The 14,134-nt window shown below is 48.6% G+C and overlaps 1 protein-coding gene across 3 annotated transcripts in view; it reads right to left on the bottom strand.

The window, feature by feature from the left end:
* Positions 1-1,534: 1,534 nt before the first annotated feature.
* The window catches only part of LOC147729362 (uncharacterized), a 347,110-nt gene continuing 334,510 nt past the window's right edge, over positions 1,535-14,134 (bottom strand). For 2 of the 3 annotated variants that reach the window (XM_086959632.1, XM_086959631.1), the window contains one exon: positions 5,894-6,168. In XM_086959632.1, the coding sequence (XP_086815758.1) occupies positions 6,030-6,168 (139 nt within the window). In that variant the 3' untranslated portion in view covers positions 5,894-6,029. Of the gene's footprint in view, positions 6,169-14,134 lie in introns of all 3 variants that reach the window. The other variant, XM_086959634.1, reaches the window with a different exon arrangement.

Consider the following 14,134-nt stretch of genomic DNA (forward strand, 5'->3'; position numbering starts at 1 on the left):
AGGTGTAAAACTTAATGAACTGAGGTACCTCACCTGTAAAGAGCCTCCGCTCAGGTGAAAATGCTCATGAAATGAGGTACCTCACCTATAAAGAGCCTCTGTTCAGGTGTAAACCTTCATGAACTGAGGTACATCACTTATAAGGAGTCTCTGTTCAGTGTAAAGGTTCATGAACTTAGGTACCTCACCTGTAAAGAGCCTCCGTTCAGGTGTAAAACTTTATGAGCTGAGGTACACACCTGTAAAGAGCCTCTGTTCAGGTGTAAAACTTTATGAACTGAGGTACCTCACTCACCTGTAAAGAGCCTCTGTTCAGGTGTAAACCTTTATGAACTGAGGTACCTCACCTGTAAAGAGCCTGTGTTCAGGTGTAAACCTAATGAGGTTTGTTGCTTCTCTGTCTCTTAGGGGATTGAGTCGTGGCTTTGAGGTCCCCCATGTGTGATGAGTTCTTCCATCACTCCACTGAAAATAAATTTTGAAACACAACAAAAAAATCTTGCCATTTTCAATGGCAAGAACTCTAATTTTCACAAATGCAAGACCGTTTTCATTGCAATAACTTATTGGGGCGTGGGGTCTCATCTACTGGCTGATGAACAGTAAACGAGACAAAATATTTTCCAATGTTCAACATTGCCTGACAGCACAGCTCTATGCATGGCCTGGTCCTTGTGTATGTTTGTATATATATATATATATATATATATATATATATATATATATATATATGCTATTTCTATAGCTCAAACCTATCCATCAGGCAGTGAAGCGCTGTACATAACTGGTAAGTGAGTAATAGGAGAGGACGCTGGATCATGAATGGTTAATACATTGTAATGTAGTGTTCTTTAAAGAGGTGACTCTTCAACTCTTTGCTACATTGGAGCAGTGCTGAGGCGGTACTGGTGGATGCGTGGAAGCTTTCACAGATCCTGGGTCCACGGGTGAAGAAGGCATGCTGTGTCGTTTGATTTCTTCTTTACATTTCTTAGTCTGCAGTTTGATGATGTCCTGGCTGGGGGTGTGCCGAGAAGTGCCAGAGATGGTGAGCTTGTTTGCAAGATAAGAGGGGTGCGGGTATGTATCATTCCACCTCATGTGGAGAGCTTGCAATGCATACACATGCTGCCCTCAAACATCACACTTTGTGCCACATTGAATACTTTTTCTCACATATGCATATTAAACAAAGGCGATCAATCTTTTTTCAATGCTGCAGGCATTATTTACATGCTTTTGTAGTCGTAAGGGTGATTGCCTCAGCTTATGGTACTGCCGGACCTCAAGTACGCTATAGCAAAGTCACGTAGGAGCCATGTAGGAGGAAGCTGGTTCTCTATGTAGTGTACTAAAAAGGAGTACACTGTGCATAGAGTCCGGAGAGTCCCCAAACAGGACACATAGGTAAAAGGAGGTAATTCTAACGCTCTTTTTGTGGTAGTGTGGGTGAGCAGTTAGGCTTATCAGTGGATAGTGCAAATCATTTGTTGTACTCACACAGACAATAAATGAGACACACACTTGAGACCAATTTGTAAAAAATAAAGTCAATTTTAATGTATTTTTTACAGCAAAGAACACAGGTCTAAGGTAAGTACTTTCAGGGTTACGATATTTCAAATTTTAGAAAATATATCTCATTTGTGTGCAATTACGCACCATAGCAATCAATATGCAGAAAGAGGTAAAATGCATATAAAATCAGACAATGCTTTCACGAAGTTCACCTTCTCATTTTAGCTTGATGTAGGGACCAGGTCCTAAGTTCCAGCAGGAGATGATCTGTAGGGTCCCAGATCGGCCGGGAGCAGAGTGCTGAGGGTCTTGGAAACTGCAGCACAAAGACAAAGGGGGGCACTTGATAATGCACCGAACACGAGGACTTCCAGGTAAGTCTATTGGTTCTACTTTGAAGGAGTTCGTCACAGGGGCCTGGGACCCAAGGGAGCAGAGCTGGTTAGTTGGTGCTGGGGCCAGTGTGGCAGGGTGCGGAGTGAACAGGTTAGCCGGGCGTTGTTATGTTATGTTATATGCTGTTTTGTAACGCGCACAATTACAACCGGAGTATCCTGGCGCGGTATACCGCTGGGGAACCCGTCCTGGCTTTCCCTGTGGGAGGGTCCCTACTGGGAGTCCCCAAGGTGGAGCCAGGCATCACCGGCGTTGATGGGGCCGTTGTGGAGATTAGGCAAGCTAATGCCCAGAGTTGCCGAGTGTGATCCCTGGTTAGAGTAGGCACAGAGGCGAGAATTATCAAGTCCGCTGACCCTGGTCCACGACCCTGCCGCGTCGGGAATTGAACCCTGGTCCCAGGCCGACTCCTGCTTGCGGGTCTGCCGCCTCTAACCAGTGAACCACACCACTCCAGTTGTGCATCTATAAGGCCCTCACAGTCAAGAGCAGGCAACTTGGACAGGTAATCTCGAGACAGCTAGGCCACTCAGGAAGTGGACCTCAGTTGTTCCTCGACAGGTACTTGCTTCTGGAGCTTTGGGAGTCTGGAGTGGACTTTTTTCTTCTTAGTTTTTTACAGTTGTGTGTTCCAGTACCTCCGTTATTGGTACGCCATTCCAGTAGGTCCTGGTGCCTCCAAACTTGGTGGGAAGGCAGATCTGATCCTCCGGAGCTGTTGTAACTCTTTTTGCTTTGGCGCTGAGATGAAGTCATTGGAAAGCAGCAAGTTGACATATCGGACTTTATTGGATCGGTGCCTGCGGTGTGCAGGGAAGTGATACCTTCGCTCTAAGGGAGCTTCTCAGCAATTTCTCAAAGGTTGCAGGTGCGCCGCCGGGGTTCAGGACAACACAACAAGAAGTGGTTGTCGAGTCCTTGGAGCAGCTGGCAGGGGTTGGAGCATTTTTCTTCTGCAGCAGGGCTTAATTTCTCCTGCAGTGGGCCTTCTTTCTCCTTGTCTTCTTCGGTCCGATGAATCTGATGTTCAGGTCTCGGGGAGCCAAATTAAAAATACATTTAGAGTTATTACTAGGAGAGACAGTTAGTAGCCAATAGGCTACTTCCATTTAGGATATCTATAGTGACCACTTATATTAGCCCTGACAGGAGGTTTTCTCACCACCTCAAGATAGTGGAATTTCAGGAGAGGGGTTCACACCGCCTGCCCTGCCCTAGGTGTGGTGCAGGCCAAGGGGGACAGAACAATATTTAGTGATGGGAGAGGCACACCAAATGAATCAACAATTAACAATGAAAGTTAGACGCTCATTAAACACGCGTGCTTTGCGGAGGTAGACGCAATGTCCAAGCTGCGCCAATAAATTATAACATGATAGAATCAAGCGAAACCGTTGCCCTCTGCGCACTGTTGCGAAATCCGAAATGGATAATTACATAATATTCAAATCAAAATGTGATTAATATTGACGAACAAAGTTACATGAAAACTCATAGGCATTGTAAATCATAATCAATATGTGTATTTACTAGCATCATGACAATTGTACTACACAGTATTCACTTGATTTCAAATAGACTCCTCCATGCTAACTAGTTACGCGACCCCCAGCGTGAGATGAAAAAATACATAAAGTGATGTGATGTAAACATCAAACCTTTTTTTCCATGATGAACTCATTGTATCTATTTGAAATCAAGTGAATACTGTGTAGTACAATTGTCATGATGCTAGTAAATACACATATTGATTAGGATTTACAATGCCTATGAGTTTTCATGTAACTTTGTACGTCGATATTAATCACATTTTGATTTGAATATTATGTAATTATCCATTTCGGATTTCGCAACAGTGCGCAGAGGGCAAGCGGTTTCGCTTGATTCTAGCAGGCCAAGGGGGACCCTCCTCCTCCTCAAACTAATTTTCTCACCTTTCCTCCCACCAAAAGTGGAGCCAGAAAGGGAATTTGGCCTCCTCCACTAACTGGAGGATTCTGGGTTGGATTTCAAAAGTGGCATTGCCCGAAACTCCCCACCTGGGAAGGCATCCTGTCCTGGAGGAAGTGGGAAACATCCCTGTTCCCTGAGAGTGCTGGCTCTCCCCCATGAGGTCAGAAACATCTCTGGTTGTGGCAGGCTTTTGAAAACTAGCCATAGACCCCACTAGTGTTTAGTTAGGTTTCAGGGGACCCTTTAAAAGGGACTCCAGTGTGAATGTAATAATGAATCCAACACTGGCATTAGTGATGATTTATTGAGACAAGATGTTTTGTACTAGACATCTTAGAAATCATTGTAGCCATCATGGAGCTGGGAAATCCATGTTGACAAGTATCCGGCCCATGTACCCTTTATGGCTTCCGTGTTCACTTACAATGTCACATAATGGACTGGACATTGTAGGGGCGCACCTGCTCATGCTGATATGCCCACATAGAGGATATTGTGCACCCTGCCTTAGGTCAAAAGGCCTGCAGTAAGGGTGACTTACCTATACCTTATGCAGTGTATGGTTGTCATGGCACACAGGGCTGAGTGCCATGTAGACTCTTCGGATTTTCCTGCACGAAGACACACAGCCGGCAATGGCAGAGTGCATAGCCTTGGTGAGGGGTCCCTGTTTTGACACAACCAGTGCTGTATCCCCAGAGGATCCTCTTCAGTACCAATACCCTAGGTACCAGGGGTACCATTTACTAGGGACTTACAGAGGTAGCTGAAGTTGTGCCATTCATGGTGCAGTGTTTTTGGGAAAGAGATCCGGCCAGTGGTATAACAACATTTGAGATGCCCCCCCCGGCAAGGTGCATGAAGGGGCCCCTGCTCCAGATGTTATCAGGAGCTCTCATACGAGAGTACTGTGCTGATGAGGCCCCCTGCAGCTCAGGGCCCCCTGCAGCTCAGGGCCCCCTGCAGCTCAGGCGGTGCGGGGGCCTGTGTTACACCCCTGGATCTGGCACTGGGAACCTGGTTAGCAGGATCCTAGTGCACTAACAGTTCGAAATCACATCAGGCAAAAAGTAGGGAATAACCATGGAAAAAGAGGCGCTTTCCTACAATCAACTACTAAAGATGCAGGAGCATATTAAAGGGAATTTGGCACAGGTCAGGGCAGTGCAGCACATCAAGTCACCTTGCTGTGCTGCCTTGCACAAAAGTGAAAGGGCAAGAATGCGCCGTATCTATGGCATACACCACATTCCTGTCATTCCCCCTGAGCTGGTGCCATTTCGGCAGCCTAGCACCAATGCAGGCAAGCCTTGCACCATGGTGCGAGGGGGCCTGTGTTGCAGGCAGGATTATTTTTGTGCAGGAAGGGCCACCTTTCTGCACAAAAACAATCCTAATAGGTATTTTCATCTTTCTATGTGTGCTGTAGACATAGAAAGAGGAAAAGCGAGGAGAAATACAGTTATTTCTCCTCGCTGTGCCTCCCTTGGCGAGGCATAACGTTTTGGTGCATCTACAGGTTTACACGGTCCTGTAAATCTGGGCATCTATCAAAATCCATGGGTGTTGCGTGGAAACACCAACCGCGACGCCCATGGAAAGCTTCCCTAGTGCTGAGTAAAGCAACGCAGCGATTAGCATTGCCGAGCCTGACTCCATATCTTTGAGACCTTTCAAACCCATGCAAAGTGGCTTTGCGTGGCCTTATAGATATAATTCTGAGGTTTGTGCGACTGTTGGGTCACAAAATGTAATGCAACGGTGATGCAAGGGGCTCATGAATGTGCCCTGCAGTCCCGTGAGACTTGGGCTGCGTAGCTAAGGTCAGGACGTCTGATCGTCAAACCCTCTAGAATTGTGAACTACCTTGCACCAACAGGCCTTGCAGCTTCCTTAATCCTGTCACGAGCACGCTGCTACTGTTCAGTGCACACACCAGCTCTTTCATCCGGCTGCTAAGCCACTACTTATAAGCACTGACAAAGGAAAAATGCTTAGCTTAAAGATTCAAATTCTAGGTCTTTGCCAATACTTGTTAAGATTTGGGTGTCGTCTGCCTTGGTCTGAATTTGGTCAATCCAAGGTTCAAGCCGGTCATTTACTGCAAAGGAACTCGCGTGAAGATGAACCACCCCGAGCTCTGCAGTGAGATGGCACTCGCTTCATTTAGGAATGGGACCTCCAAAATCCCATATCCGGATGGAACGATCCTGGGAAGCACTGAAGATCCGGCTGTCGTCAAACAGCAAACACGTCACTCGGCCACGATGACCCCTGAACTTACGAAGGCTGGTGTCCGGCCTGGAAGGAGGAAGAGAGAAAAGAGTGAATGACAGAAAATAGGGGACATTTACCTTACTATCAAACTGGATAGAAGAGAGAGAAAAAACAAGTGACTGGGAGACCCTTCACCCCAAAATAAGCCCAATGCAATGAAAACTCAAGAAAAGAGCTATTATACAGTTGCAATATGGACGCCAGGAGGCAGGAGACTACCATTAACATCTGGATACGCCGGCTTTGAAGTTTGGACCCTTGGGTATCAGCTCAGTATACTGTGGATATACACAACAGCAGTACCCCTAACACAAAGCAAGTTGCAAGGGGTCTACTCAAGTGAGGTGACAACTCACAGAAGCAACATCGTGGAGCGCAGATATTCTGTGTGCCTGCCTTCCCATCCTCGGTGTCACTCTCAGCTGGAATGTTCCTGGCTTCGCATCAGCTGTGTCACTACCAGTAGGAATGTCCCTCACTTCTCATCATCATTGTTACTCTCAACTATAATGTCCCTGGTGTTATATCATTGGTCTTACTCTCAGCTCAAATATCCCTGGCTTCCCATCATCAGTGTCACCCTCAGATTCAATGTCCCTTGTTTCCCATCATCCATGTCACTCTTAGTTGGAATGTCCCTGGCTTCTCATCCTCGGCATCACTCTCAGCTGGAATGTCCCTGGCTTCTCATCCTTGGCGTCACTCTCAGCTCATATAAGCACTCCAGCCTATCTATGTGCCTTCTCTGTACCTCCAGCTGAAACTCTGACAAAAATCTGTAAGAGTATCAAATCTGGTTCGCCACGTGATCCCGCACCTCCTAAAATTTTAACTGCCAGCCTCCCGGTCCTAGAGCCGCACTTTAGACATATGTTGCAAATATCATTCTCTACAGCTATTCTCCCCGCGGACTGGAAAAAAGCTATAGTGTTCCCCATCAAGAAAAAACCTAACCTGAGCCAGGATATATTGGAGAATCTACGTCCAATTTCTCTACTCCCTTACATCGCTAAATTAGCTGAGAAAGTAGCTAATGCCCAACTTATGAGTCATCTTGAAACCCAAGAAACCTTCCACCCTTCACAATCGGGCTTTAGATCAGGCTTCTCCACAGAGACAGCACTCCTAAGAGCAACTGAAACTCTGCGGGAGGGAGCCGACAAAGGCAAAACCATGGCCTTGATCATGCTGGACCTCAGTGCCGCGTTTGACACTGTAGCTCACTCCATACTGCTACGGTGTCTAAACAGAGCGGGAGTCACAAAAGAGGCTCTAGGTTGGCTGAAAGCTTTTTTAACCAACAGAAGCTTTCAGGTCCAAAGAGGGACCTATCTCTCGGACAGCTTGACCTTAGAACAGGGGGTATCTCAGGGCTCTGCCCTGAGCCCCACCCTGTTCAACTTATATATGACACCTTTGGCAGAGGTGGTCCAATCGTTCGGCGTAGAGCTTGTCTCCTACGCCGACGATACCCAACTCCTGATCTCCCTGTCTCAATCCCCCTCCTCTGAGGCCGATAATTTTAAATCCTGTATGTGCAAGCTGGCCACATGGATGAATGAGCACTGCCTCAAATTAAACGGAACAAAAACAGAGGTGCTCATTATAGGGGGGAACAACACCAAATGGACCAAAGATTGGTGGCCCACATGTCTGGGACCAATACCTACCCCCAGTCAGGAGGCCAAGAATTTGGGTGTCTGGATTGACAACAAACTCTCTTATGACAGTCATGTCAAAAAAACAGTTGGAAAGTGTTTTGGAGTTATGAAGACGCTCAGCCGCACCATGGATCTACTTCCATTGAGTTCCAGGCGTACCATGACGCAGGCTCTTATCACTTCCCGCATTGATTACGGGAATGTGCTACTGCTGGGCACTTCTGAAAAAAACATTAGAAAACTGCAGGTCCTGCAAAATTCAGCGGCACGCCTTGTGCTAAGACTTCCGCGCAGAGCTCCATCTAAACCTTCCTTGGATGCTCTGCATTGGCTGCCCATCAGAAAGAGGATAATATTCAAGGCACTTCTCTGGTGCCATAGGATCATCCACCAAAGAGCACCCTCCTATTTGTCTGACTTAGCCTCACTCTATGAACCCTCTAGAACTCTACGTTCTAAGGGAACAGGTTTGCTTAAAACAACGCGCCCAAAAAAAGCCAGACTTGGAGGCAGGTCCTTTCGTACTCTCGCAGCCAAGGAGTGGAACACCCTCCCCACGAATATCAGACAGGAAAAAAGCGAAACATCCTTTAGGAAACATCTAAAAACGCATCTTTTCACTATCTAATTCACTGTCTGATGCCTTTTCCACCCAAGCAATACTCTCTCCTAAGCGCGGGGACACGCCGGGAGGCGTCACCAGGCGCTTTATAAACTCCTATAATAATAATAAAATAATAATTCTTTGAAGACAAATTCGAATGTCTTGTACAGCTCTCAGCACAAGGTCCACTTTAATCACCCTCATCTGACGGCCATGGGCAGCCAGACAATTTCAGACCCTGCTCTGAGTCCCAGGTGTTGGATAGGCTATCCCACACTGTCTGGTTCAAATTTGGATCCCTGTCTTCCCAGAATAATATCTAGCTTAGAAACTTGCCTGGCTCCTGTAGTCAGACTTATATAACCTCTCGTTGACTTAAGCTAGTGTACTCAAGGAATGGAAGCGGGCATTAGTGTCGCCATTGCTCAAGAGATTCTAATTAAATCCGAGAGTTGCCGACAACTATCGACTAATCTCATTGTTTACCTCCTTGCCAAATCTCTGGAAAGGTTTATCAGTAAAGAACTCACTTCCTTTCTGGAAGAAAATCACATCCTGATTTATTCACAAACCGGTTTTATGAAGCTCCACAGCACGGACCTGCACCTTGACTTGTAACTGGACTTGCCTAAGCCCAGCTGGCCTCTGCTGGAGTGAGTACCTAACCCCCAAGTGGTGCAACTCAGATCCTGGGCCCTTGGTGTGACCTAAGTTGAGCTTTCCTGAAGTTCTGGACTCTTTGCAAACGTCAGTGGGCCACTTGCCACAAGATCTCACCTCTCGCCAGCAAGAAGCTCGATCAATGTTAGAAAGACTTTCAATGCCGGAGCCTCAGCAGGTTGATGTGGAGTCCAGATTTCGCCAGAGGCAGTTGATCTCCACCTCTCCTAGATGGCCGCCCTGTCCCAGAACTGATGCATCTGTCTCTACTGTCAGATCTGGCTAGGGAAGAGATGGGGGTCTGCCGCTGACCCAATCATGGTTTCTTAACCACCACTTCAGATGTTTCACAGTTTCCTCCAAGATCTGTACTATGTTGTAAAGATTTCCCTGATACTGCGCCCACTGGAACTTCAGGTCCCACTGCAGAGCCCAGAAGGCTCCAGCAGGAATGTGTCACATGCAGGATGCAGGAGGCCATGATTTCGAGCAGCCTGAGTTAGTCTCACCAAAACCCAGGATAGAGACTGAAACATTAGTTTCAAAGCCTGAATATTCTGGACTCGCCATTTGGAAGGATAAGCCAGAAACTGCACAGGGCCCAGAACATCCCTGATGAAAGGGAGCATCTGAGAGGGAGTCATGTGTGACTTCTGCACCTTGACTGTGAACTCGACGAGTGCAGGAGGACCGCTGTAGCCTGAGGTGGAAGACGACTAACTCAGACAAACCCACCTTCAGCAGCCAGTCATTGAGATAGGGGAAGACTGACACACCTGTTCGCCACAGATGAGCTGCAACCACCATTATCACCTCAACGATTACCCGAGGGGCGCTGGTAAGGTCAAAAGGGAGAACAGTGAGCTGAAGGTGGTGGTAGCCCACTGTGAACCTCAGGTAACATCTGTGGGTAGGCAGGACGAGAATGTGGAAGTATGCCTCCTGCAAGTCAACTCTCTATCCAGTCTCAGGGCAGATAGGACTTTTGCGAGAGTGAGCATTTAGAATTTCTCTTTTTTGAAGAAGAAATTGAGAGGATACAGGTCTAGGATAAAATGAAGGCCTCCATCCTTTTTGGGCACCATAAAGTAGCAGCTATAACAATCACGAACTACTTCTGGTGTCTGCACCATCTCCAAAGCTCCCACGGCCAAGAGTAAGGAGTAAAAAGTAAGCATGAGCGTACAATCCGTTTCGTTCGCGGAATTTGCAGATTATCTGCAATTTTGCAGTCCGCGAATCTCGCGAAATTGCAGAAAAATCCACGAAATCTCGTGCAGGACGGAGTTTCAAAAACTGAAGTACATGAAGCACTTACAGGGTTACAGCAAGTGCCCAAGTTGAAACCGATTTCTTTGTAACTATTTACAAAATGGTTACAAAGGAATTAACTTCAACTTGGGCACCTGCTGTAACCCTGCAAGTGCTTCCTGAGCGACGCCTCCAGAGTTGTTGCCTACTTGCAACTATTCTCTGACCCTGCTTAGACCCTCGAAGCAGGATCAGAGAATAGTTACAAGTATGGCACAATGCTCCAGGCTGTCAAAAAAATTAAACTACAACAGGAAGCACTTACAGATAAGGAAGCAGGTGCCGGACTTGAAGCTGAACCAGAGGGTGGCAGTGATGAACCAGAGGGTGGCAGTGATGAACCAGAGGGTGCTGTGATGAACCAGAGGGTGGCAGTGGTGAAACAGAGGGTGTCAGTGGTGAACCAGAGGGTGGCAGTGATGAACCAGAGGGTGGCAGTGATGAACCAGAGGGTGGCAGGGGTGAACCAGAGGGTTGCAGGGGTGAACCAGAGGGTGGCAGTGATGAACCAGAGGATGGCAGTGATGAACCAGAGGGTGGCAGTGGTGTACCAGAGGGTGGCAGTGATGAACCAGAGGGTGGCAGTGATTAACCAGAGGGTGGCACTGCTAAATTGCCCGGGAGCCCTGTGGGTGTGAGCCCCCGCACAGCTGAGCTGCCCAGGGGTTGTGAGCCCACGCGCTACTGAACTGTCCCGGGGCCCAGTGGGTGTGAGCCCCCTTGCTGCTGAACTGCCCCGGAGCCCTCTCAGTGTGAAAATAATTTGTGCTCAATTGCCTAGGAGCCCTCTGGCTGTGAGCACACATTGTGCTAAGTGCCCCCCTGCCCCCAGTACATATATACTCATACCGTACAGCACCATTATGCTCTTGCACCATGAAGTCTGGTGCCTGGATGCTCCTGATCCATGTAGGTGGTACCACCGTCAAGTGCAGTCAAAATTTAAAGTCATAACTTGCTACACAGCACCAATAAACACATGTCCCCCCTGGCACCGGTATGCGCATGTACCAGGCGTGGAACACCCGCATGTCACAGCACCCTACTGCCCAGCACCAGCATATGCCTGTATGGGGCAGTTTAGTATGAGATGGGACATTTTCCAGCAGCAGCAGCTGCATGCGCCTGAACCCACTGAGCAGGATCAGAATGGCTTTGTACCAACACGCGCAGCAGAGCTATCTTGGACATCTGAAGGATTCTAGAGTCCTGTGCCAAACGTATTTTTGCATCCATGAGTTTCCCGAGCGCCATCCCCGTGTAGCTCCTGAGACCAGGAGGCTGCTTTCTCCTCATCTGCTGCTCTGCTCGGTCTCTGACCCTTTATAAACAAGATGCATGTGAACTCGCATAGAAGCCCCGCCCGTTTGACCCCGTCCACCACACACTAGCGGTATGAAACGTCTTCCCGCCCGTCCCCACTATAATGGCCAGCTCACTCAAGGGACCTCTGCGCCTTTTGGCGCGCTGGCAAAGTTACAGGCACACGTGGTCACATATTTGTTCAAATGGGACAAAAATTCGCGAACTCGCAGATTTTTTTGCCATTTCGCACGAATTCGCGGAACGCGAATTCGCAAATTTCACCCATACTTAGTAAAAAGAGATGGTCCTCCGTCAGCTTGTTGCATGTGGGTGGCATGGGAGAAGGGGTAGTCACAAAGGGGAGGGAGTAGCCTCTTTGGACAATCTGGAGAACCAGTGGTCTGATGTTATCCATCTCCAGTGGTGCAGGTGATTGTGCAGCCTGTCTCCTACTGGTTGCCCATGATGGTTGGAGGATGAGCTAAAGAGGCTTGGACCTCTGGTTGCCCAACCCACATGGTGCGGGTGTACCACATCATCAGCCACGGAATAGGCTGCGGAGCTTGTGTGCAGAGGTGGCTGGGCACGGCAGGCAACTGGAACCCCTTCAGTGGCCACAAAATGAGCAAATGGTGGACTGGGGCTGGTGGTGAGCCATGGAAATGACCAAGGACCTAGCTGTAACTCTGCTATTCTTGAAGCGCTCCAGTGCAGAGTCTACCTTGTCTCCGAAGAGACAGCTGCCATCAAAGGGCATGTCCATAAATGTAGCTTGAATGTCCCCTGAAACTTCTCCCGGTGATCCATAGCCAGGGTGGCGCCGGAAGGCCACTCATGAAGAAACTGCTCTGCCTAGTGAGCCGGTCATACATAGCCCACATTTGATTGTGAACTTGGCTGCATCCCTCCTGTCTACCATAGCTTGGGAGAGTATGGCCCAGGCCTCCTCTGGGACCATGAGAGGCACTTGTGCAGCCGAATCCCACAGTGCATGGGAGTTAAAGCCCAAAAGGCACACAGTTCTCACAAATGGCAGTGCCAGCCTGGTGGAAGACATTTTTTTTGCTTAAGGGATCCAGCCTCTTAGATTTCCTCTCTTGTTGAGGGTAGGGAATGCGCCAGGATTTCCACTGGAAGTTGAGGCTTGGACCACCAACTTCTCTGGGGTAGGGTGTTGTCTGAGGTAACTGGGGTCCCCTGGGGTGGGGTGCTGGCATTGGGCAATTGTCCTGTTCTCAGAGTAGGGCTTGGACCAGGTCCCAAGCAAGATGTCCGTAAGGGCTACAGTAAATGGGAGAAGCGGTTCTGAAGGGGTCACTCCAGGCTGAAGTACCTCTGCCAAGATGTTAGTCCTGACTGCAACTGAGAGCAAGCCTCAGCAGCCCTTCTCACTCCCTTAGCAAAAGAAGCTCCTTTCTCCTTAGCCACGTTAGTAAGAGAGACCATGCCAGTATCTGTAGAGGTATCCAGTCCACTGGTATCCTCCAATTCCTCACACCAGTCGTTGGGGTCTAGCGGCTGGTATTCTTCAGGGTCCAGTGACCTCTCCCAATCTTGCTTGAGTTCCAGCCCACAGGAATAAGGCTCAGGCTCTGGTTTAGAGGGCAAGACACCAGTCAGCACTGGAGTCGGCATTGGATACGCCCTTCTGGCTCTGTGTCAGAGTCTAATCAGAATTGGGACGGTGCTACAGAAGGCAACCGGCTGCGCTGGGAGAGTCATGGAAGGCCATGCTGGTACAACCAGTGCTGATCCAGAGTCCTCCATGGATCCAAGGGCCCCCCTGACTGGTGCAGCAGGAAGAACTACAGGCGGGAAACCAGTTGGGGTCCCTCCCATACCCACGGGCCTTGAAGGTGAACCAGCAGGGACGGGCCATCCAAATATGAGGTGCATGGCCTCATAAAATCTGCAGAGTTTGTCGGGGTCACTCTGGCTCCGGGAAGCTCGGAGAGGCGCGGAGCTGGCCAAGGCACAAGTTCAACTATTGAACCAGGCCTCAAATGGCAACACTCCCTTGTCTTGTCGGATGACTTCACCGGACAGGGTGAAGTTGAAGACCTTTTCGAGTTCTTACCCTTTTTCTTTTTGAGGGACTAGTTCGGACGACTACGACTGTGAATGATTCCGGGACCTTCCTCTAAACTAAGATTGAGATTGGCAGGGCGTCGCACATCGAGTGACAAAGAGCTCGAGGGACTGCTCACTCAAGGCCTTGAGGATCATGGCATGGCAGTTGACGCAGGTCTTCATGTTGTGGTCATGCTTGAGGCAGCAGAGGCAAACAAGATGCAGTCCTTTGCTGGCAGCTGGCAGTAACAGCGGCACATGGCTTGAAGTCACTTCCCTAGTAGACATCGCTGTCACATCAGGAGAAAGATTATCAAACTGGCTTCAACAAAAGTTGAAAAAGGGTCAGCCAAAAAAAAACCCTTGGGCAGCTCTCTCC

The sequence above is a fragment of the Lissotriton vulgaris genome, chromosome 2_2, assembly GCF_964263255.1.
Source record: "Lissotriton vulgaris chromosome 2_2, aLisVul1.2, whole genome shotgun sequence".
NCBI lineage: Eukaryota > Metazoa > Chordata > Amphibia > Caudata > Salamandridae > Lissotriton > Lissotriton vulgaris.